At 42.8% G+C, this 25807-nt stretch overlaps 1 protein-coding gene and 1 long non-coding RNA gene across 2 annotated transcripts in view; one reads left to right on the forward strand and one right to left on the reverse strand.

Moving 5' to 3' along the window:
* Window positions 1-4688: 4688 nt before the first annotated feature.
* LOC121084081 lies at window positions 4689-6673 on the reverse strand. Its single transcript, XR_005826577.1, has 2 exons — window positions 6577-6673; window positions 4689-6421 (listed from the first exon to the last, which is right to left on the reverse strand). It is a non-coding gene; the product is annotated as an uncharacterized LOC121084081 (long non-coding RNA).
* A 172-nt stretch (window positions 6674-6845) lies between these two features.
* The window catches only part of XPO4 (exportin 4), a 76666-nt gene continuing 57704 nt past the window's right edge, over window positions 6846-25807 (forward strand). Inside the window, exon 1 of the mRNA XM_040583529.1 lies at window positions 6846-7076. Coding sequence (XP_040439463.1) covers window positions 6999-7076 — 78 coding nt within the window. The 5' untranslated portion in view covers window positions 6846-6998. The remainder of the gene's footprint in view (window positions 7077-25807) is intronic.

The raw sequence follows: 25807 nt of genomic DNA on the forward strand, positions 1-25807 counted from the left end.
TCAGACATCCAGATTAGGCCCATGAACTCCCCCAGCACTAAGATGGTAAGTCTTTGCTAAGGGTCTCGCTGAGGACTTCCACATAGGTCCTTGCTTTTTATGCAGGACCAGGGAGAACTTGACTGTGACTTGCAAGCTACTGAGAGGAAGGAAAAGCTACCTCCTAAGCAAAAGGCCTCAGGAATCAACTATTAGGAGGAGGAAACGCTTTGCAGGCATCTTTAAAGCAGGGTCAAAACGGAACGATTTCAGATAAGAGACTAAAGCATCAGTACTGTAGACTATATTAATCAAAATAATGACTTAATCTTGAGTGAATGACACATTAAACAAGTAAGTGTCTAGAGAGAGTAGCCTAAAATAAACTGGTGCTACATTGATCCCTTTTGGGTTGGCAAGCTGGCCTTTACAGCAGTCTTGAGATGAAACAGGCAGTAAGCTGGCAATCTGAGTTTGCATTTTGTGTGCTTCAACACAGATATCTGCTGCATGAAGTTTTTAAAGTGTTTGTTACAGACAAGATGAAACAGGCTAGCTTAAGCTATCATCCTACCATTTGGTGTACCAGTAAAGTGTTCCCGAATACCCCAGAAGACCACAGTAGAGGCAGCAGAGGCTGTGTGATAAAAACATGTTTTCCAAATACCTCGTGTAAATTATTGCTGATAAACTTCCAAGTGTGAATTACAAGCAGCGTGTTCTGGTCAACCAGTCATAAATCCTAAAGATAACTTTGAAAGTCAAAATAGCTAAACTTAGTGACTGTTATGTTCATCTCCCCCCTTCTCAGTCCACTGAAGTTCTAACCGACATGGTAGTTACAGGCAAGCAGAGCCAGGAAGAAACAGAACACAAGCAGATACAAAAACAAATACAGCAGGTTTCCTGTAGAACAAATAATTCACTCCCTTGTTTTACACAATGCTGAAGCTCTTACTATTACAGCTTCAAATACAGGAATAAGTGTCACAAGATGCCAAAAGTTTAGATCTAGCAACACTGTCCATGTACCCTACATTTTTTCTTTCTACTGACATTTTGCCTCCTGGTGTCAGTTATATCCACCCCAATATAATGCCTTGCTTATGAAAAGCCAGGTTAAGCAAGAGGTGCGTGCCTCAATCCTTGGGCGGAATATTAGTTTAATAAAAACTGAGTATGACTCAGTCATCTGCATGTCTGATATCCTCCTGAATTCCCCTTCTGCAGGCTGCTGTTGTGACAGCTCAACTGCTGCTCTGGGTGTGCCACGGCTCCTCCCGGCCACTGTCACTGTTCACTGCTCTGGCAGTGTCACAGGTACTGCAAACACACAACTACACAATGCACCAATTCTCTATAACCTCTTTCTTAACCTCTGTATCTCTGCCTGTGTACCACTGGCTAATATGGTTTGTACCTTCCTTCCAGTAAGACCCATTCTTACAGTTGGAGGTTGTTCACTTAAATATTTTACCTCTTCCTGGTTAACCTCATTTATGACACATTCCATTCCTAGCCAAAATCCATTCTTAACAAAACAAAGAACTTAAAATTAATTACTTGAATGACTAATCTAGCTTTGCAGCATTGTGTACTCTTGCTTTGCAAGAAATAAACTGAAGAGCCAATGTGTACTTCAGAGTGTGAACACCCAGCTACTGAGAGGAAGGAAAAGCCACCTCCTGAGCACATGGCTTCTTCTTCAGATAGCAAATAAGTTTATTTTTAATTACTCCAGTGGAGCTCTCATTTGCAGTCTTCATTTGCAGTTGTAGACCTTCAGGGCTGCTACAAATAGACCCCAGAAATGAAGTCAAGACCCATAAAATAAGACACACAGCAAAAAAAACAAAGCCTGGTTTAAGCCCCTCACCAGAGCAATGCAAGAAAGGGCAGGCAAAGACAGGTACTCTCCCAGAATTCCTAGAATCTGCTTAAACATTTTCGTTCTGTGCTTCTGCAACAGGAAAGGTAAGGTTCCTACTACAGACAAGCTCCTTCTCTCACTGGTCTTTGATTTAGAGTTGGATCTTACCTTATTCACGAAAAAGACTTTGGGGAGTAACAGGAAGAGTCCCATTTTCTGCATCCTGAAGAAAAGCAGGGGTAAGTGAGACATGGATGGTGATTGCAGAGATCAGCCAGAAGCAAAAGCTGTGAGGTGCTGGGGCATGCTCTGGAGGATGAGACATGTGCAATGCAGTCTCACATGAGAGCTGCGAGGGAAAGGATTGTTCTGAGATCCTCCGTGAACACCAAGATGAATTGTAATTGAGAAGGAAAGTCTGCACGCTACATTTGCTTTATCAAGTCAAGTACATATAAGCCTTCTCAGTTTATTAGTTCAGATGTGGCCAAGCACAAACTGGTTATCGGGTATGGGAAGAGACACTTTCCAATCAAAAGTCTGCTCTTTCTCAAACCTTGCAACCATTAAAAAAAAAAAAAAAAAAAAAAAAGTGGCTTTCTGCAAAAGCCTCTATTCAGTCTTTCAACTTTATTTTCCCCTGGCTTTGTTCTCAGAAGCAACTGCCATTTTAGCACAAGTGTACATATTCTCTAAGCTTGTAACTGTTACCTTGCACAGAAACCTATATTGCCAAAATTTTAAACTTTGCCCAACTTGAAAGGCAATAGAGAACTGGGTTCATAATAGGAAATACCGACCAAGAGCACGGGGCAGCGCTACCTGACTTGCTTACAATAATTTTGGCAGAAACTTTTACTCAAGAGGGGGACAGTGACTTATGTGCCTATGTAAGTGGACTGAGGCCATTTGTATGTAAATCTAGCCAGGGTGTCTAAAGGAATTAAGTAAAATTGTTTCAAGTGGCCCTGCCAAGTGGTTGACAGTAGTGGTTCACAGGGCGTGCATAGGACTGTCTGATTAACACATATTTGAAACAAAATAAACCCCCTAATTTATGACTGGTTTACTACCAGCTGTTGACTCATTTTCCTTAACATTTTAATCCTTAGCCAAAACTAGCACTAGTTGGACGTTTTCAGCTGTGGAAGAAAGCAAGATAGAGGACTGCTAGAACAGGAAGCACAGGCTCCACTACCAACAACACTCTTTCTGGCAGTGAGTCCAAAAGCTCTGAACTATTTTGAGAGTATTAACACCATAGAAGAGGGAAGCATTAAGAAAGACTGCGATGCATCTTTTTTAGCCAACAGCAGAAATAGCTTCAGCATTTACTCTGACAAGATAAATGAACAATCAGTTTTTCTAAGACTAGCCAAGAGAACATTAAGATTGTAAAATAGCTGAGAGAAAATGTGACTACTTGAATGTGTTCTTTTTTACTGCAGATTACCCCACTCAGTCCTCCCACTGGAAACGAGGGCAAGATGCACCTGACGATGATATGGTAAAATTCAAGATTTTGTTTGCACATATTGTATACATTTGTGAAAAAAGAGTGGGTTTAATGAACATGCTATTTTTGAAGTACGCTCAGACAGACAGACGACTTCAGGGAGAGAAGGGTAAGATATAGATTGATCAAACCACTATACTTATTCAGGGAACTGATGGATGGATCCTATGGTGTCATACCTTACCTGAGGTGGAATAACCACCAGAGCAGTATAGACTGAGGACTGATTGCAAAAGGAATCTGGAGGACGGGGTGGACTGTGGCAGGGGCAACAAAAGCAGGGCCACTCCATGAGGGTGGATAAACGGGGAACCAAGGCTGACCACAGGACAGGCAGGGCAGTGCCCTCACCAACTAGGGTGCAGTTCCGTAAGATTTGGGCAGGGCTGGGTTGGTGGCAGGTCTCCTTGACCCAGCCAGAAAGTCCAGCCAGGAACAGCAGAAGACATGAGTCAGAGACAAGGTCCATGCAGGAGATAGGGTTGGACGCAAGGCTATATATTACATAGGTCCACCCAGGAAGGCCAACTGATAAGCCAAGACAACAGAAGAAAGGACCGGGCACAGGTAATCAGTCTTACAGTACTGCACATGCAAAAGTCCCAGGTGAAGGTGTTAGGGCAATTAAGGTCCAGTTGTGTGCTTTCCTTGGCCCTGACAAATACCAAGCTAAACATAAGCAAACAGAACATGACAGCAGTGAGCAAGACTACTTTTTATAAAGACATTCTGGGGTTTTTACAGGCATGAAGCCAGTAGATCAAGAGAATTACTAGTCCTCTTTATTCAGCACTTGTTACATCACATCTGGAAAACCACACCACACTTCAGGTCCCCTGGTATGAGAAAGAAGTTGACAAATTGCAGTGAGTGCAGCTGTGGGCAATCAAGATGGTGAGGAGGTAGGAGCTCGTGCCCTTTGAGGAGAAGCTGAGGGAATTGCATTCAGTCAGAAGGCTTGAAAGGGAATGCAAGAGCTTCTTTCCAGTACCTGAGATAATCAAGAAAATAGAGAAACACTCTCTACTGAGGTACACAGCAGTAGGATGAGAGGCAATAGTCACATGGGGAGGTTCTGATTCAAAGGGGAAAAAAATCACCATGACAACTATCAAGTATTGGCACAGGTTACCCAGATAAGTTGTGCGCTCTCCATTCTTGCGAGGACAAAGCCCTGAGCAACTTGGTGAGAAGGTTGAAGAAGAAGGTTATAGAGACCTCTTGAGTGCTGCCCCTGCCCACTCCCACCCCAAACAACGCTATTCTATTTCTATTGATCCCAGGCCACAGAAGAATGAAAAACCTTTGAGCGTGCCTCAGAAGTTGTTGAAGAATCTAATTTTGAATACAAGCTAGAAGTACAGAAATACTCAACTGAAGTAGTCCTTTACTAAACACAGATTTTTTTAAAAATAGTATTTTTCATACTCTTCAGGGGTGGATTTTTTCATATTACCTCTTTGTACAAAAAGTTCTAAGTCTTTAGCTCTTGTTTTGCTGTTCTTTAGAGTAAGACTCATTGTACATTGCACTGTTGGCCCAATAAACACAGTTCAGGACTTAAGTGTGTTGTCACACTTTCACTGTCTACGAACTCCTCCATCTCTGATCATTGGTTCAATTTTCCTTATGCAGTCAACTAGCTCAGTATTAGATCAGACTTGAAATTTAGACAAAGTATGTAAATATTTATAATGAAAAACAAGAAATAATTTGAAAAACAGATGTTACAAATAGTTAACAAGACATGGCCTTGGAAGAAGGAATAGATACCATAAATATGTCAAGCTGGGACACAACAAAATATGCTCAAGTAGAACCAAAGGGTTACTGAAAGCAAACAGAAAATTACTTGAACTATGTGTGAACTATTCAATTAGGATATTAAAAGAAAGCCCCCTCCCCAAGAGCATATACAGTGAAAAAAAATTAAAATGTTGCACCTTTAAATGGAGAGTAGACTTGTAAGAACTCATGAGAATTAAGTGTGACTGAATTTAATTGTAAACAATTATTCAAAGTGTATGAAATGTTTTATTATGTGTTCAGAGGTGTGCTAGTTTTGTAGATTTACCACCTAGCACCCATCTCTGCGCAGACACAATAAATGATATCTCAGCTCTGTGTGTGAGAGTGGTTCTTTGCACACCAGGTAAGCAGCTGTTTGTGAGAGAAGGTTTATCTCTCCTTTCAGGGCAGCCCTGCTGATCTCCCCACGTTCCTCAACTGTGAAGCTGAACGTTACCCTGAAATACATTCAATGTTCCAGCATTTACCTCCTACGTAAACCACAAAGATCGATCCTCTACATGGTGCTATTGCTACTTCTGATATCGGCTGGTAGCAAGCACTGCCATGCCCCCTGTTCAGCACTGGAAGCTGTCTTTTCTTTGGGGAAAAACACTTGCATTCTTCTTTTGAATAGGAAAGATGTCTGTCTTGCTGTCATCTCATTTCCTTGACACTTTCTTCTGCCTTTGGCTATCACACCATATCACTGCATGGAAACATTGCAGATTTAAACGCCCTTTGTGAGAACAGTCTGTGAGCATTCAAGGCTGGCATCGGCTTGCCCAGTTAGCCATTAGGTTCCAACCTTCGTGTAAGTTCAGCGCTGGAGCTCAGCTAAGGTCTTCTGAAAGTTGGGAGGATGGTTGAACCATGGTTGGAAATACCTGACTGCAGTTAAGAGTAGAGTGATCTAGCGGGATCTGAAACCGCTGACGGTGCTAAGCAGCCTGCACTGGGGGGGACAGACTCTGAAGGGGATCTAGCCTGGTTCTGTGCCCTGAACACTCCTTGGCAGCTGCAGATCTTGCAATTTAGTTTCACCTGAAGGTATCAAAGCTGCAAGCCTCCTCCGGCGTGCAAACCGAAGTGGAAACCACCAGGTTTGTTTAAAAGGCAAACCCCTAAACCAGATCGGAATGCCACTGAACCCTTCTGCTCCTACGGGTGCACGGCCATGTTCTGCCCAGCACATGTTTTGAAGGCGATGCTGTCTCGTAACTCGCATCCATAACGTGAAGTGAGCTCCTGATGGAGTTACGTGGAATCTAAAAAAAAAAATAAAATAAAATAAAAGCGGTTTAGATGAGTTTTAAACCTTGGCTGTTTTTCAGTCTGCCGTAAAGCAGCGCCGTTCGCAAAGACGCTGGCCCCCGCCCCCGCAACCTTCTGAGCTGCGCGTCAAAACCCGCATCCCTCTCACCCCCCAGACGCTGCAAGCGCCGCCCGGCGCCCCGCTCCCGCCCGGGCTCCCGCGCTGGGCAGGCGGCGGAGCGGGACAGCGCACGGGCAGGCCCCGCCCCCGCCCCGAGGCCCGGCAGCGGCGGCCGCGGCAGGTGCGGCGGCCTCGAACCGGCGCCGGCCCCGCCCGGGGGCTCCGCGCGCCACGCCGGGCCCGCCCCGGAGGCGGGGCGGTTGGTCGGCGGGAGGGGCCGGGCGGGAGGCGCGAGGCGGGTGGGGGCTGTCTCCGGCGGCCCCCCTGGCTGGCGGCCGGCGGTCACGCTGCGGAGACGCCGCCGCTTCGCCTCCGCGCCGGGGCCGGGCCGCGCCGCGCCGCGCCCCGGATTGGCTGCGCGGCTGCCTCGTCCCAGAATGCAGCGCATGGCGCGTCATTGAAGAGAGACCATGATGGCGGCGGCCGCGGCGGCGGGGGGGGCCCCCGAGGTGATCGCCCAGTTGGAGAACGCGGCCAAAGTGCTGATGGTGAGGCGGCGGAGCTGGGGGGAGTGCCGTGCCGCGCCGCGCCTGCCGTTCCCCTGGGTCCCCCTCCTCGCCTGCGCTCCCGCCGCCCGCGCAGCCTCCCGCCGCCCTCGCCCCTCAGGCGCGGGGCTCGGGGCGCAGCCCGCCGGGGCGCGGCACCTCTGCCGCCCCCTCCCCGCCTCCTCCCGCTCCCTGGCCGGCCTCCCCCTCCGCGCCGCCGCCGCACCGGCTCGTCCCTGTCAGCCCGCAGCCGGGGTCGGCCCCCGCCGCGCACGCCGCGCCGGTCTTCCATGTGCCGCCCGCTCTCCCCCGCCGTGGGCGGGCTGCCGGCTGCCCGCGCCCCCAGCTTCCCGCCCCGGCTGGGCGCCAACGTCCCCTCACGCCCCCCAGCCCCCCGCACCGCCATTGTCCGCCGCGGAAACCCTCGCTGAAGTTGCCAGCGAGCGGCTCTCCCTCCCGGCGGCGGGGGCCGGGCCCCGGGGCCCCTCCGCGGCGTTTGGCGGGGGTCGTGCCCGGGGCGAGGGGCCCCCCGGCAGCGCGGGGAAGCGCAGCGGGCCGGGCGGCGATCGCTTCCAGAGTTTTCCTTCCCGCGGGGGAGCGCGGAGCCGCTGGCGGGTCGCGGTGCTGCCGCGCAGTAGCGGGGCCATCAGCCGTGCTTCGCCCTCGCCTCTCCATTGCCGATTCGCTGCCGGTGCCTTGTGCGTTGTTTTCCCTGTTGCATGGAAAAGAAAGTCCCTACGGGAGAGATCAAAAACGCAGCGACCGTCGGGTGTGGAAACATCCCAGTCATGGGTCCTTGCAAAAGTTTTCTGTTCGTTTGGATGAAAAAGCTGTATGTTGGCCCGCATCGTTTATGCATCTTGCTTGCAGGTCTTCTAAAATTGTCTGGCCCAAAGCCCTTCCCGCAAAACTTATCATACCGAGACGTGATTCCAACAGAAGTAAAGTTTGTAAGCTGTTGATATTAAAGGGATTTCAAAAGAACCAAGCAAATGGTAGCAGAGTTTGCCTGGTATCAATAATTGATCGATGTCCAGAGCCTGAACGGTGATGGTTTAATGTCTGCCTGTGGCGGTGGCCTAGCCGCAGAGTGACAGGTGACTAGCTTTGCTTGCAGGTGTCCTCATCAAAATGTGTTATTCCTTGTGAAATCAAAGCCTGAAAAACGTTGACTGTGTTTTCAAACAGGAAAGCAAAGGTAGATAGCTTAGCAGTAAGCATAATGCTTTTAGAAAAAAAACTTGTCAAAGTATGTGAACAGTGATGCATTTTAAGCTTTGAGCCACACTTGATTCATGGATGCCTTTGCAAAACCTAACTGTATAGACTATTGGATGGTCTCGTAATGCCTGTGTATCTCAGTTTTAAAAATAACAGTAGCTATATTTACCAGAAGTGTTTGACTGCTTAGGGGAAATATGTAATAAGTAGTATTGAGACAGAACACATGTGTGGAAGGAAGCTGGTGGTTAGGTAGTTTTCAGTATCAAACTGATAACATGTGAAGTGGCATCTCCGAAGTTTTGTATCTGTGCTAGAAAACTTAACCTTACTTGCATTGGCATAACTTCCCTAGTGTAGTAGCCCTGCTATCATAGAGAGGGAGATGCAACTTAATGTGGAGTTAAAGCAAATAACAAGTTAAATCATGTGAAAAGATGCAAGCCTCTTATGGTAAAGTTTGTGCTTCTGTTGAAGAACAGGTGCTAAACTTGATGGTAACAATATGTCTCAGGTCTGCAGGCACATGGCTGTTAGGGTCCTCATTGAATTTCTAGCTTACTGTCTCCCTCCAGCCTCTGACAGTATGGAAGCTGACTTGTTGTGGTCATTACCTTTTTTTGTTCATTTTTCTTTTCTGCAGCTGCTCTTGGAAGTTTCATAGACAGCACCGAACTGACAAGATTTAGTTAATAATAAGGCTTTTCCTGAGGAAGCTGAATAAACGAGAGATATTTACTAAAGCTGTTTGTGAGGCCAAGGACTCAGGCTTTAAACTGGGCTGGCTGTAGAAGAGCTGCGAGAATTGTTTAGCGTTGTTGCTCTGTGTTTCTTCTCAAAAATCATCAAGTCTTTGGAGTGATGGAGGAGAGGAGTAGTGCAGGTCGCTGGGAGCTTTTCAAAGGTGGAGGTGAGACCTCAGAGGCTGAAAGGGTTGTGCACTCCGTTCCTTACTTACTGCTCTCTTTCTTACTAGCAACTGTGGAAAAACAAGGGCTGAAATTGTGTTTCAGGACTGCCCCTGGACAGTAATGACCTTAATTTACTTTAACCGTAGGACCACACTGTTTGGTAAAATCTGGTATAAGATCTACTTGGGCATGAGGGCAGGAAGTAACTGTGTGTGGCAGCTAGGAGGTGTGAATTGATCAAGCAAACTGGTGGGATTGCTTAGAAAGGTATTTATGTAAAAATCTGAGGATTTGGGGGAGGGTGGTGAACCCGGTGCTAGTAATGGAGGTCATGAGTAGAGGCTGGCGCCTTGCAGCGGAGCCATACCTGAAGTGATGGAAAAGGGCAGAGCTGTGAATGGTCTGACAATAGATGGCAGCAAGTTTTAACTAGGCAGGGAGTTGTGGAGGGATTCAGCAAGGTTTTCTTGTGGCAGTCTGGCAGCTGAGACAGTAGCAATCCTTGCAGAATACTGTTGGCTAGGGAGGCTTCAAAGGTGGTACAAAGTGTCTGAGGATGGAGCAGGAAGTGGTGGTGGTTTACGTGTTACTTGTCTTGATTTCAAATTGAAATATTGAGCCTTGGGGAGGATAATGGACTAGAATTCAGACATGCTAATACAAAAAATCTGAATGTATTTAATTAATATTCCTTGGGGGTAAGTATGGATGGCCAGGGGTTCTCTAAATCTTTGATAAGTATTTTCATAATTTTTTTAATTGATCTGGGTTAGCTGAGTTTTACCTTTAGAAAACTACTTTTATATGTCAGAGAAGACGTATGTTAGTTCTGAACTCATAAACTGGTGATCTGTATGGACTTAACAAACCACGGCATGCAGTGTATGAAAACTGGGAAGATTCAATCTGTTCTTTCACCGAGCTCCTCTACAGCTGTGTATAATGCTTTTCCTTTGTTACCAATAGTGCCTTTCAACAGGTTCTAGGTAGGCCATGTTCAAAAGGCTTAGCTTGGAAAACAATTGAAATCTGGTGTCAGTTGAAGAGTTGTTACAAAAGTTGAAATTGAGTTGTCATTAGCTGCCAAATAGGACTTTGAATGCTGATTCTGTGACAATTTGCTTTGGTGTGGGTAAGAGTATTTGCTATATGAAAAAGTATGTGGGTTTTGGGTGCTTAATTCCTTTCTAACAAAGCTAAATGCTGTTTACTTTAAGTAAGGTCCCCATAGAGCTTTGTAACTTAAAAGTGCAGAATGCTGTGTGGTTTTTCAGTGCCACAAGCCGGTATATATACACCTTTTGACCTCTGTGACTTTGGCTTGGTGAAGACCATACACCAGCATCTGTTCCAGCTGGCATGGCTTCCCATAACCAAATGTGTATGATTCCTATCTATTATGTTCCATTTAGCTCAGGTGGTAATTAATACCAAATATAATTACCGTCAGTAAGCACTGTTTTAATAACTGTCTTCATGGATGAGAAAAGATATAGGTAGTATTATTAAGGGGAGAAATGTAAATGTCATGCTATAGGTGACAGAATGAAGTAGGAAGCATGTGTAAGACTGTTTAGTTATTGCTGAGAGCTTATGAAAGCAGGTTGAATTTTTTTAGTATATGATGTTCTGTAACACCTAAATGTAAATTCACAGGTTATAGCTTGTTCACCCCACCTGCCTCCGAAAAAGGATGCTCTGTTCCTACCTGCAGCACCACTTTCTCCCTTGTGACCCTGTGCTGAACATATTAATATTGCTGAGATGACATAGGAATTAAACAAGGGAATGGATTTCTGTCAGGTTAGCAAGATGAATTGACTATCTGTGCAGACATTTAGGTTGCAGAGCTGGCATGGGGGGGAGCTGAAATTAGATTGTTGGACGTGTACAGGGCTGGTCTGCCTCTGTGAGCTGTTAGGTTGGCTCAAGTGTATCATATACCTTCACTGTACAATTTACTTGCTAACTCAGGCTTTCTTGATATTAGACTTTTCTTAGAGCAGCACAATGAAAAGATTGAGAAGCTAAGAGTTTACAAGTTTCAGAAAGGGAAATTGCATCTGGAGAGAAGGCAAAAAAAAAAAAATCACAGTGAGTGTGGTTTGGTGAAGGCAGTGGAGCAGGCTACCTGGAGAGACTATGGGATCTCCCATCTTTGGAGATACTTAAAACTTGACTGAACAACGCCCTGAACAACCTGATCTAACTTTAAATCAAGTTCTGTTCTGGGCAGGAGATTGAGCAAACTGAGGTCCAGAGGTCCCTGTTGTCCTAAGCTATTCTGTGTGGTATGGGTCTGTGTAGCATTACCAGGTTCAAGAAAATTTGAGCAAAGGCTTCTGCGGAACACTTCCTTTTTTAAAAGTTTGTAAATGTTCTCATTTCACTGTGGTCTGTTTTGGAGGTAGTGGGGATGCACACATGACTATCTTTTTGGGGTACTGCTTTGTTTGTGACTTATCCTGCCCTTCTGAGGGAAGTTTCAGGCTAAAGTTGGGCAGTCTGGCAATGGTCAAGCAAACTTCTCTTTCAAATGTTGAAATAAGCTTATAGAATAAGAGCATAAGGGAGCATATTAGTATCCTTAAAATCCAAGGCCAAATTATTTCTATCATCTACTCTGACAGTTTGTATGGTTGGCTTTTTTTAACTTGCCTTTCTTGGAGTTCAGGACCATGACAGCCCTCCTTCCATGAGGAAGCTCAATTTCTCATTGCAACCTGTCGTCATTGCGGGGCAGTTTTTCAGACTGGGAAGCATGACTAACGGTAGGGGTGGAGAAATCAGACAAGTGAATCATTCCAGTGCTGAGATTTGTTGTAGTCCTCCATGTCATCACCCAGCAAAACAAATTGGATGTGTGCTATATTCTGGCTGGATTAGACCAAACCTCTGCCTAGCTGAGATCTGTTTCCAGTGATGGCCTCTAGCTGCCAATTTAGAGAAAGGGTCTGAAAAATAAGGATAATCCTTTCACTAGTATATACTTTACCTTATTTGAATTAGCAATTTCAAGAGCTTGAGGTAGCAACGTTGTGTTTAATCATTTTTGATCAACTTTTCTTCCACTAATGTGTCCCGTTGTTTTTGGAATGCATTTATATTTTTCATTTTCTTAGTTTTTAAATTATACTTGTCTGGTAGTAATGAGTTTCACATCACAGGTGGTTTTGGGAAAAAAAACAACATTATGTTATTTGAGAGAAGCCTGCTGGTTGATCTTTTAATTCATTCTTGAATTACAAGAAGTACCTGATAATTGTTCTGATTTTTCTTACGTGGTATCCTTTGTGACCTTTATAGCTCTCTATCATACTTCATCCTCCCATCACCTGCTGGCTAAACTGAGGGTCTTGTCAGTTTTTCATGTGGGAGATTCCCTATACGTCTAATCATCCCTGTACTCTGTAGCTCTTTAGATTTATGGTGCTGTTTTTGAGATGGACTGACCATAACTGCATTCTTTTGTGATGTGGGTACTTGAGGATTTTATCTGGTTTTAAATTTCTGGTAGTCTTCTGTATTCCTTTCCTAATAGTACTTACATTGTGCTTTCCTTTATTACTTCAGAGCAGCAAGGTGATGTTTTCAGAGGATTATACCCAAGCCATCTAGATCTTTTTCTGGAGTGGTACTAAGTAACTTAGAGTCCATCATGTGGATGTGTAGTTTTTCCTCCTTTTGCTTAAGAACTGGTATGGTTGGTGCATTTTACAGGCACACGGTTCAGGTTACAGCTTGGGAGGCAAGTGTGTGCGGTGTACGGCATGCTAATGAAGCTTTTACCTGGGAGCTGAGAACAAATGTGCATGGACCATACCCTAAGCACACAGTACTAAGGGTGAGGATTGATACAGATTCTGGTATCTCTGAAAAGCAAACATAGCATCTGATGAAATGAAAGTCTAGTGAAGCGGGATTCTTCATGCTTGGAGTTTATTTACCCCGACTGTTTCACAGAGAGAGTATTCATCTTTTTGAATCAAGATGATTCACGCTCATTTGACATGTCATTGTTGCATTGGCAAATTTCTGTATTATGTGAATGAAAATACTGTGTCTGCTCCTAGATTTGTCCACTGGGGAGCTTCATTAGTCTGTAACTCCATCTGGATAATTCTTCTTCAGGCACTACCTACTGCTGTCTTCTCTTCAACATGCTTCCTAAGAGTCTTATCGTTATGCTAATCTGTGTTCATTAGTTAATTAACAGCTTTCCATGTGGAGGGGTAGAAGAAATCCTCTTGTTGAGCTGATGCTGTCACAAGCAGCTAAGTAAAATACTCCTTTTCATCAATTTCTGACACTGTTTTGATACTAAAAAGTATGTCTAGATTAGGTATACACAGGATCTCCATTTCTGTGTCCTGGCTTGATGTAGAGGTGGAATTCTGGATTTTGATGATAATGTCCTTTTCCATTTTAGAAGGGGAAAATGTATTATTTGTATCTATCCCGTTTTCTGCTTTCCTTGGCTTCCCCAGAACAAAACAGAGTGGAACTGATGCCAGTGTTGGGCCAGTGATCTGGCAGAGGGAATGCTGTAACATTTATTACAATGTTTTGTTTTTTCGGTGGATAGTGGGATGTATAAACAGCATAAAACCACATATGTGCTGGGAGATGTGGCATAGAAGGGAGGGTGTCAGATGTGAGCTGTAGGAGACGATACAGATCTTCAGTTCTTTTTCATCCCTTTGAAGTCTGTCTAAAACATCCTGTTGGATAGGGAGTAGTTGTTCAAATAGGGATTTTAAGAAATGGAGGAAACTGGCAGGAGGACATATTTTAAGTAGTCCCTCTTCTTCCCCCTCCTGTTTCCCAAAAGGAACCCCCAAACTTCCCTGCTTCTGAGACTTAATGACGGGTGGCATCTATACAGTGCTGCCTTTGGCTCTGACAAAACATACAGTAGTAGTACACCCACCTAAGTGGCTGCATAGTGAACTGGATTGGGAAGTGGATGCAGGGAGAAAAGGGATTTTTAATTCAAGTAATTTTCACTGTGATACATTATAAACAGTTTTGCTACCTTGACTCAGATGAAAAAGTTTGCCTATGCTCCTAAAAGATTTTGTCAAATTATGCTGTTAAACCACGTAGGAAGTAGCAGATATAATTCTCTTTGTCTTCAGATCAAGACTGCTTATTTTTTTAGTGGAAAATACAATTAAGGTTATTTGGATTAATATAAGAGCAAGTGAATGAAGCTTTCTTGCTTTTGTTACTCTAGAAGTCAGATAAGTTGGTTGAGTGGTGCCTACCAAATTCAGAATTTACAGAACTATAACAGTGCGTATGAAGAAAGACTAAAGATATATCATGGTTTGTGCTGAAATTTTGAATTTCAGTATTTATTTTCTTGCAGTCCAGCTGTTACATGCAGCTGTGCAAAATGGTAGAGGCACAGCTGTAGTAGTGTTGAAAATATTCCTTATGCCAAGGTCTCTTGAAGGCTTTGTATAATTAATTTGTGGTTGTGAGATCAATAAAGTGCAGAAGGGTGTTTTGCCACTGAATTGTACTGTTTATGACAGCGCGGTCCCTGGGATTTCAAAAGGCTTGGCCAAAGTGAAGAACATCTGCAGTCCCAGGCTTGTGTGTGCACAGAGGTAAGCTGTTTTCACAGAAGCCTAAACCAGCCTAATAGTGAGTGGCTGAGGAAAACCATTACTTGTATTTTTGCTAGATTGATTATCTGGTAGTTTAGTGAGCTGGACTGGTTTACAGAAGGGCCTGCCAGTTGCCAAAGCCAGCACAAGATAATAATGTGTGTCTAGGAGTGGAGAGGAATTAGTGTGGTTGGAAGGAGAGAAGGAAGGTCTCTATCATTGCATTGCTCCTCTGAGAACCACAGCCTTGGCGTTCTGGAGAGGCAGATCCTGTCTACTACTATCAACTTAGACTAGGATCCTGTTGTAACAGAGGAAAAGAATAATAGCAGCATCCTTCATGAATGTGTTTTGAAATCTGTTAATGGGAAGAGCTGGAAAAAAGTTACCTGATACTTGTCTCTCTGTGTACTCTGTTTTCCTGGCAAGAGTGGACTGTAACGCTTGCAGTGCTGGTGTTTTGGGAGGGTTGCTGTAGTATGGCATTAAGGCTGTATTGGAGTGGGTGGCATGTTCCTTGATTTTATGTTTCCAGTTTTTCAGAAATGAGTAGTGTTAGAGCTTTTAAGACATCGAGAGGTGGTTAAGCCATGTTCAGTCAGTTCTTAAGGCTGCTTTGGGAGGAAGTTGAATTCAGCTTTTCCACATCACAAGTAAATACCCTGGCCGCAGAGGTTTTTGTTCCAACAGGTGGAGGAGGGTAGAGGCAGTTTGTAGAATTCAAAAAACAGGTTGTAGCTTCATTAACACAGAGTCTGAAAATCCAGTAGCTGAGTGTACTCCAGAGGCTGGTGCACTGACCTGTGCCACAGGGCATTTGTGGCTCTGGGACTTGAGCATGGGTTTGTACAGAGATCAGTGGCGCAATTGGATGACAATCGATATTGAGTTACACCATCATTTATTATTATACAACAATATTCCAACTATTATTAATTGTGGCATTAGTGATGATAGGCAAACAGTATCAAAGCTAACAAATAGCAGAACCAATTTTACAGACACAAACCTCAGTAGCTCATTTACGCAGTTGTTGATGAAGTACTGCAAAGCTGCTACCTTTTTGTCACATTGCAGGACAAGAGAAGTCGTACTTCCATGCACTGTGTCGTGCTTTAACCCCAGCCAGCAACTAAGCACCACACAGCTGCTCACTGGCTTCCTCAATGTCGGGATAGGGGAGAGAATTGGAAGAATAGAGTGAGAAAACTCATGGGTTCAGGATAAAAACAGTTTAATAGGTAAGGCAAAAGCCACACACCCAAGCAAAGCAATTCATTCATTCACTACTTTCCACCAGCAGGCAGGTGTTCAGCCATCTCCAGGAAAGCAGGGCTCCATCATGCATCGTGGTTACTTGGGAAGGCAAACGCTGTAACTACGAATGTTCCCCGCTTCCTCCTCCTTCCCCCAGCTTGTGTGTACTTGGCATGACGTTATATGGTATGGAATATCCCTTTGGCTAGTTTGGGTCAGCTGTGTCCTGGCTGTCCCCCCTGCTTCCAATTTCTTGTGCCCCTCCAGCCCTCTGGCTAGCAGGGCCCGAGAAAGTGAAAGTCTTTGACTTGGTACAGACATTACCTAGGAACAGCCAAAACCATCAGTATGTTATCAACTTTGTTCTCACACCAAATCCAAACCACAGCTGTGCACGTGCACCAACTACTAAGGAGAAAATTAACTCTGTCCCAGCTGAAACCAGGATGACTGACAGGCTGGGGACAGGGGGAAGGTTTCCACATTGGTGATGGGGGCTAAGCATCATCCTCTCAGGACCAGCATCTACATGCATATCTGCTTTGAGCACGCAGCAAAGGGTTCTTCTCTTTTTGCTGATTTTGTCTGGCTCTGCAAATAGGTGGTCTTCAAGGTTTTGGAATGAACTTCTCCAAACTTGATCTGCCACATCTTGGGCTTGTGTCAGTGGTCTTGGTATCACGTGGCCCCTTAAGTCAGTTCCTCTTTCGTCTTGCCACAACTTTACCCAGGCATCGTTGGTCCTGGTGGACCCTGCCAGCCTGCTGTGGGTTTCGCCTCACAACTCAGTTTCCTCTTACGTTACACCCCTCATCTTAAAGCTACGTTTTACACATTTGTCACTGGTAGATTTCATAAGGATCCACAGCATCTATATATGTGTATACAGTTACTCAGGATCTCCAAATGGGAGACTGGATTTTCATCTCTGTTGCAAGAAGACTGCAGCCCTGCCTTGGGGGGGAAGTATGTTCTCCCTTGCAGCTACAGATGCTGGTTTGATATTGGGTGCCTTAAAGCTGAATTTGTGAGGTGGTAAAGCAGTGACTGAAAAGCGTTACTTCCATCTTCACTGATTTTATGCGCAGTGATTAGAGTTTTGCGTGTTTTCTGCACTGATCGTAGTTTGGGACTTTTTTTCATGAAGGTCTTAAATGTTCACACTTAGTGTAGCTTTATAATCTCTTCACTCACCGACTACTATTTGCTTGGCTAATAACGTTGCTGCTATTTGACTTTTCTCTCAACCATGCCTTTTTGGTAGTTTCCCAGATGGCTACATCTTGCATTGTTATTGAGGAAATGTGCAAACAGGTTTACAAAACATACACTCCTCTCTGAAGAAAACATGAATAACGCTTTCCTTACCTGTCAACAACAAAAGCCCAACCCCAAAAACAAATGTGCTTTTTCCTGAGAGAATTAATGGGGCTTAGCTGCAAAGCCTTTATTTTGTGAAGCTGTTTTAAGTGGGATTAAGAACAGATGTTGGGTAGCTTCAGAATAATTAATTGTTTAGTGGGGAATATATAAATATGAAATTCTAATATCAATAGAAATAATATTGTTTCTGGAGCTATTCTCCTGTTTACATTACAATAACATTCCCTCTAACAGAACTGAGAATAAAATATGTAATTATGACCACATTTCTTCACAGTCATTTTTCAGTATGTGGAGCCCAGTGACTCTTCAGAACTTGAGACTTAGCTAATTTATGCAGGTTTCTTGGAGTGAACTTAGGCACTTAACTTTGAATCTTAAAAATTGCTTTATTTAAAACCAAAAAACTTGTGTATGTGGAGTAAAAAAATAAATCTCCATTAAAAAATGGTTTTTAGAAGAGAATTTCTCAAAATATGTATTGTGTGTTTGCTCCTCTGTGTATTGGAGGATGAACAGAGATATGTAATTTTTTCAGTAACAAGGTTCAGGCTGTATCTGCAAGAGCAGAACAAAGTAGTGAAACAAGGTAAAAGTAAATTACATCCTATCTTCTAAAGTGTGTATGATTTTAGATATATTTTTGCCATTTCCCAGTAACAGGCACAATGTAAGGGAAAAGAGCTTTTTGTAGGTGTGTTCAGTGGAAGTGTGTAATTTTCCCCTGGTTTTGAGTGAAAGAAGTTATTCACATCACAAAATCATTTTCAATTTCGTAATTTCTCTTGGATTCCTTATCTTCCAGCCTGGCTTAGATGATGAGCTGCATCCTCTAGCCTCTATTCTGTTGCTCTCTTTTTTTTTTTTTTTTTTTTTGCTAAACCTTGATTTCATGTCTCTGTAACTACATTTCTGTTTGCTTACATGATCAAGTATTGTATTTTGTGTGTATTTTACTTGTGTCTGCCTGTAACTTTCTGTTGGTGCCCTAACAGTTAAAAGCTATTAATGAAGGTAGGTATTTTAGGCTTTGCTATTTTGAAAGTGCACTAAGCCAAAGGAGTTTTCCATATCAAGTTTAGATAAAACTCCAAAAACTTTAAAAACTCCCTTATCTTGCTTTTAATAAATTAATTCTAAATAACTATGATGGCACAAAAGGATTTTGAAATTTTAGCAAGATTGTTAGAGGAGGAAGTATTAAAACTTGAATTTTGGCAGGGAAGCTGGCTGCCCTGCATGCCTGCCTTTCTTCATTAGTTTGCTGGGAGGGAATGCTTTTGTGATAGGAGGCAAAGCCTAAAACTCCCAGAAACCAAAATGCATCACTATTTCAGTTTGTCTTGCACAGAGTGATGAGTTTTAGTTTTTGTGTTGGGGTGTGTGTGTGAGGTGGAGGGGGGTTACCCATGTGATGTCCTGTTACCCCTGTGGTGCCCTACCCCATCTGCACATGCTTACTGTAGAAGGCTACATGTGAGTAAAAATAATCCCACCCTTGCAGCAATGGGTGGTTATAGCTGTTCTTTCAGTAAGTGTAGTTTGAAATTGGACAACAGGAAAAAATACATATTATAAGACACTTCTTCACATGTGGACAATAAGACTCTTGCAGGATGAGGGCAGTTGCTGACCATACTTGACATACAGTGAGCCTGATAAATAGGTTATATATCATGTACATCTCAACTTGGGGAATTTGGAAAATGAGTGTTGCCATTACCAGCGTTATTATGATCTGCTGTCTAGTAGAAGAGGGGTCACAACAGTTCTTTCTTTAGTTAAAACTTTGTCTTGAAATTCACTGTCACAATCCTGGCATTTTTTGTTAAGCTGTGTCTAATACTGCCTTACACGTACAAAAATGGGTAATACAGAGTTAAGCTACTTGACTCTTATGATCAAGGTGCAATTAGGATTTCAGGGGCTGTGAATGGGCTTGTGTCCTGTCTCTTGCTGGAGAACCAGGACCTGTCATGGGGATAGTCCACTCTGCAGTGGAGGCAGTGGTGTGTGTTTGGGCTGAGACTCCTTCCTACCTTCTAGGATGATAGCCTCAAGGCCTGAACTTGGGACCCGTTTATCATCATAGAATTATAGAATGGTTTGTGTTGGAAGGAACCTTAAAGATCATCTAGTTCCAACAGGTGCCTCCTTGCAGGGGAAAGAGAGAAGCATCTGTTGTTGGCGGGAGCCGAGAGAAAAGTTTGGTTCCATTTCCACCAGCTCTCCTTCTCCTTGCCACAGGATGTGGAGGCCAAGTTCACTCCAGCTCCAGGAGACCATCAGAGGAAGGAAGTAGGAGAGCAAGACTTCAGGCTAGTGTGAGTGCAGTTGTAGTAAGGGCACTTTTATGAATTCTTGTATCCTTTAGTAACATATTTTTAGGGTCCTGTGCTACTGCAGTGACTCGTGCTGAAGTCAAAGCAAGCTGGTTTTACTTGTTAACGTTAAATGGGTTACAAAAGATTTGGAACAATGAGGATTTCCATAACTGCACTGTGTAGTTACAGTGTTCTTACCTTTGTCCTTCTCTTCCATACTGAGTTGCATTTGTTCTGTCTCGACTGAGCTTTCTCTGGTCTGTGTGGGTTGACTGCTTGTTGCTTTGTAGGATCGTACTAACTTCAAGGGGACTCAGTGTGGATTTGCCCATTGCCACCAGCCAGGTGTGTTAGGGAAATTACTTTGCTAAACCGAACAGTGGGTCAGACCTTGCTTGTGCTTTGAAATGTTAAGACGGTGAACGTGGAGATTAGGAAATAAATAGCATTTAATTTAAGGGTTTGAACTGTAAACTCATGTCAGCATTCATCCTCTGTCCACAGCCAGACTATCATGAACTGAGTATCCATTATGGGGCGTTTGTCAGACTTGCCTGATGTCAGTGTGCTTCCACCAATGTCCTAACTTCAGTTACGGAGGAAAGAATAACAAATAGGTGTAAAGCATTTTGCCTTCACTGCTGTGTTACACTGTATCCTGGTTTTCATTATCTAAATTTACAGAATTGAAAGACTATTTAAGTTTACACTGAATTTTCTTGAATCCAATTTGAAACATATTTCTTGATGCAGAAATTATAAAGAAAGCATTAAGATTTTAAAAGAAAACCAGATTTTGATTATAGTGTATGTAAAGTCTGTGATAATTCTGTGTGCTGCTTTTGTGATTACTGTATATGGGGCTCTGTGAGTTTGGTCCAGCAATGACAAGTTTAAACTTGTAACTCTTGGGATATGCAGAATTTCCCATGCAGAATTCAGTCATTTCTCCAAGTTCTGTTGGAGCAATCCTCCATGGGGTGGATGGGGTCTGGGCTGATCCTGTTCACCTAATGCTTCCAGAAGGTTGGCATGAGTCAATACATTGTTTCCTTGAATTTGTGGATTTTCTTGTTGAGTAATGAGCACAGTGGTCAAAAGAAAGTCCTAAATGAATCCTGTGAGGAGACTGACAACAGTCAGAGCTGATAGTGGATGAACAGCTCACATAGGTACATAGACCAACTACAGACATCTGTTTGTCAGTGCCCTGCCACAGCTACCCGAGGGCTATACCTTCATCATCCTTTATTCTTTTTTCTTCCTCTTCTATGGTCCTGCTTCCTCGAACAGACTCCATTCTGCCATCCTCCCTTTTGCCTTTCAAGTCCTACCCACTCTTCTTTAAGCAGCAGGTGTTGGGTACCTATTTGGATGCTAAGGAGCAGACATGAACAGTGGAAGCAGTTCCTCTGCAGTCTGGTTACCACAAATCATGTATCTGAAAAGTATTGTGCACGTATATGAATGGTAATTTCAGTGGAGAACCTATAATAATCCATATTTGAAGATCACATTGTTAGCAGAGAAGTAAAATCTCAGCAGTTCTTGTTGCTTATCTTTGAGAGGAAGTCTTATCTCAGAAACATTTTGATATTGATGGTAATGATTTACTTTGGCTCTCTAGTCAATTAATGTATATATATAGTATCTTATATTTAAAGACCATTTCAAAACTGATAATAGATCTTATGACAAACCACAATTTATCTCCTGTTTTACTTGTAAAAGACTTAAAGTACTTCAGTTCCAAAATACAAAGCAAAATCTGATATGAAGAAAAAAAATGTTTTTTTTCCCCTATCATTAAGTCTCTGCATGAAAGCAAGACTGTGAGTAGATCAGTAGGCGTAGATGTGTAGGAGGTAATTCCTCCAGCAGTCACGCATTTGTTCCAAATATATACTGAAAAATACTGGGCACTCTGGGGTTTAAATAATTCAAATAATTACTTTTGGGAAAGGATTTAAAAAAAAAAAAACAACCTAACTTTTTGTTCAGGAAGTCTTAAATCTCCAGCATGTTGTCTCTACTGCATGTCTGGTCAGAAGCCATCTATTGCGTCTTACCAATCTTCAAAAATAGTCTTGAGTATCTCTTAAATTGGAAGATGAGTTACTGCTGTAGATTTAAATGATTACTCTAAAAGGCAAGTGCAAAGGAAGTAACTGGAACATAGTTGAGATTGTTTATTATGCTAGCTAGGTTTTCTGTAGTAACTTAGATATTATTCAAGGCTCTGGCAGTTTTTTAACAGCAGATCTGAACTGGACAGCAGAAGCTGCTGTCTGTACCAGTTGTCTAAACTGCCTTCTGGCCTGGTGCCTGAGGCAGGAATGTCTGATCCACTTGTGAAGCAGTTGCTGATCGCTGCAGAGCTGTGCATCTTCATGTAGCTTGAATAGTTTGCTGGTGGCATCTGCTTGATGAGGGGGTCAGACATCCTTGTGTTGTTGGGTATCTGCAACTGCTAGAGAAGTAAGGGTGAATAGCCAAGAACAAAAGTGTGGCTAATGTCCAGTTCTCTGTGTCTGACTTCACTGTATTTAGTCTCTCTGATTAGCTATTTTAATAAGGCAAGTGACAGTTAGTGAGTGTGCTGTGATATACTGTAGGAAAAATGTTACTTAAAACACTTGAAAAGTGTTACTGGTAAAACTGGGATGAAAAACCCATTATGGCTTGACTCCACAGAAGTCAGGGTAATGCAGTTGCAGGGCACATTGCTTGACGTGACTTTGGTAGAGTGAAGCTTCAAATCTTATTCTAAGAATCTGATACTTTTGTATAACTCACCTATGTAGCAGAACTGTGATGGGGTATAATTTTCTTATGGGGCTTTTTTGTTATTTAAGATACAGAAATCTCTTTTAAGGGGGTTTTGAGCATCTTAGAAGAGCACATTAAGTTAAAAATGTCATTACTTTTGACTGTTGAGGTACACTGCAGCTATAACAATTGCTTACATGGATTGAATAATGTATTTAGCTGTCTAAATGCGGTATGTGCACTAGTTAAAAATTATTGTCCTTATGTTTGGGGTTGTTATCCCCCTTTTTTTCCCCTCTTTCTCCTTCTATTTTTGCCCATGCCTCTCAGCTACATTACCGCCATCACATGATGTTCCCCTGCACATGCTTCTCGAGTTCACTCATGATCTTTCTCCTTTGCATATGCCTCACTGTTACTTGGCTTCCCTGCCTGCTGGGACATGTTGGCAAGCCATCTGGGCTTCCTTTATTCCTCGCTTCTCTGTGCGTGTCTTGCCTGATGGTGGCTGTCAGCAAGGTCCAGACCCAGCTGTGCCATTGCAGTTTCTGGTGGCTTTTGCTTATCCTTGTATATTGACAGAGATTCGGTTTCTTATTCTTGTCTCTGTTAGGCTTCCAGGCTCTCTGCAGCACAGAGTCTATAGACACCCTTCTGAAGAACAACTGACATGTTTAATTGGTTTTTCATAAGCCGATAACTGCCCACAGACCGACCAGAGTTCAGAACAGTTTTGGTTTTACCTCTTGACTTCAGGGAAGGCAGGATTCTTCTAGATATTTAGGGAAGCTCATTTTGGAGAGTTTGTGGTGACTTTTATGAAGTCACACGCTTGAGCAGAAATCTCAAGTTTTTGTTTCTACCCTTGTCAAGTTTGTAAAGTAATTTACTTGCAGGCATAAACATTGCCTGTGGCAAGATAGTTCCTTCTTGGCTTTAGTAGTAGCAGGTACAAGCAATTTAATCTTTTCTTTTTTTAAAACCCAAGAAAATTCTCTTAGTAGGCATGTTTGCATTTCCATAATCCTACTAGTGTTTAGGCTGTACTGTTCATAGGGGACCTTTTTTGTAGGTGGGAATACTGTGGGCGTCAGCTTAAAACACACTGGTGCACTCTATGTTCCCTTAAGCAGCAAAGTCTGGAGGAGTGTGTGACTGTTCTTTGTGATGTGCTAATTTGCAGATTTCCCCCAGTGTAATTGTAGAAAGATGCTGAACTTGGTTGTATTCAGTGCTCTCTTGCCATAGCAAGTCTATGAAAAATCAGGATTTGTTTCTAGCCAGCTTTTTCTGACTGCAAGGAATGAAAGCCCTTCATCCCATCCTTAATTATGTTTATACGCAATCATGGCCAGGATGTTTCTTAGCAAAAGTATGGTGCATAGGTAACAGTGCAGGCTGGTTAACTAAATCATACTTAAATAAAAAACTATTCCATTATTGATTTTAACAATAATCTTGTCTCTTGAATGTTAGAAGTTGTTTATTGTAAGAAACTGTTACTCTCCACAAGTGACCAATAAGTAATATTCTCTGACATCTTCTGTCATTAAGAAAATAACGTCACATCTAGTATATGATCAAAAAATGTTGTATTTTGTACGATCAACATGAAACTGCCTAAACAGAATTACCTGGGAGGAGGGGGAATACTTTTTTTTTTAAAGCAGAAAGTGCTGCCAGAAATAAGGGGAAGGAGCTAAAAAAGCAGACACCACTTCAAATATGAATATGGTGTAATTTCTTCAGCCTGTTATTGGCAAATACACGGTGACTTCAACTTCAGTCTTATGAAGAGAGCATGTGATGTTTGCAACCCGTTTGCTACCTTTCTCATGTCAGGATGAAGGGTGCCAAGCAATGAAGACAATAGACAACTCATAATTATGTATTTTTACTGAGGTAGGAAATGCTTGTACGAAGCGTGTGGTTCTGAATACGTATGTGTAGCTTCATATCCTTCATCTGCATCTAACTACTACTTCTATTTAAAACAAAACAAATACCCGAAGCCCCTTATTTTTCCCATGTGTACCTTCACCAGATGTTGCCTAGTCATGTGTGTATTTTCCAAGTGACATTTGGTCTAACCCTTTCTCATATCTGCCTCTTTCCTGTTCTAAGTGTCACTGTGAATTAAGATTTTAAATTATTTCTATTATCTGTTTGTGTTAATCAGTTTCTGCCTAAGTAATGTATGCCAAATTTTTAGCCTTTTAATTGTTACCAGTTGTGCTGTCCTTTCTTGTAGCATCAGTGAATAATATGATAACACTTTAATGGTGTACCACAAAGGGAGGAGCAGAAAAAAAGATGATCAAAGTTAGAAATGAGAAATCTGTGTTATATAAGAAAAAAACAAAGATGGGTTATTTTGGAGAGGAAAAAAGTAAGCAGCAATATATAAACTTAGGGAGTTAAATGATGTTGCTGTATCAGGTGCTCTTCTTTTATCTTCCCATGGTACAAAAGAATGGTTACAGGGACGCAAGGATGGTTTCAGGCAGGAAGAGTGGGAAAGCTAGTTAAAATCCTACCAGTACTCTTGTGACTGTTGAGGAACCCATGCTGTTTGGAGGGTTTAATATTGTTAGTCTGTGTTTGTGACTTCTGCATTTTTCAGACCAGTGGATCGCTTATACTAAGATTGCCAGAGGTAAACAGTTCTTACAAACAATGTTGTTGCACCTCCTGTTTTGTTAGTAGGAAGAGGGGTGATGGAGCTTCTTGTAACATTCTCATAGTGGTAAGAAAGGGGAGAAGGAGTTTTTAAAGGAGCTGTGCTGACCTCGAACGCATTGAGGAGAAACTTTTATTTCTGATAAAGGTGAATCCAGTTTTATTTTTATCAGGTTCCACACTGGAAGGAAAAGGTAACTACATGGAAGTTACTAGATTTTTGTAAAATATCTGGTCTAATAGTCAAGGAAGGTATGGTGAAAATTTATTAAATTGATTGCTGCTTATGAAAAAAATCTTTGTCTTTAATTAGGAATTGTTTAACTTGGACAGGGAGCTCAAGGACAACTGTAATGAGCAGGTGGTGTTTGTCCTGAGCCCCCTGGACAAGCATGATGTGAGCAGAACCATCCACACAATAAATACTGTGCACAGCTGTGTCAGGATGGTAACTCCACCACACTTGGGTATCTGGACAATGTCCCTGGTGTGTGTGAACCTTACAAATCATGAGAGAGTACACGCCTGCACTTAGCCTAAACTTAAAAGTTTACATACACTAAATGCGTGAACTA

The sequence above is a fragment of the Falco naumanni genome, chromosome 2 (genome assembly GCF_017639655.2).
Source record: "Falco naumanni isolate bFalNau1 chromosome 2, bFalNau1.pat, whole genome shotgun sequence".
Taxonomy (NCBI): Eukaryota; Metazoa; Chordata; class Aves; order Falconiformes; family Falconidae; genus Falco; species Falco naumanni.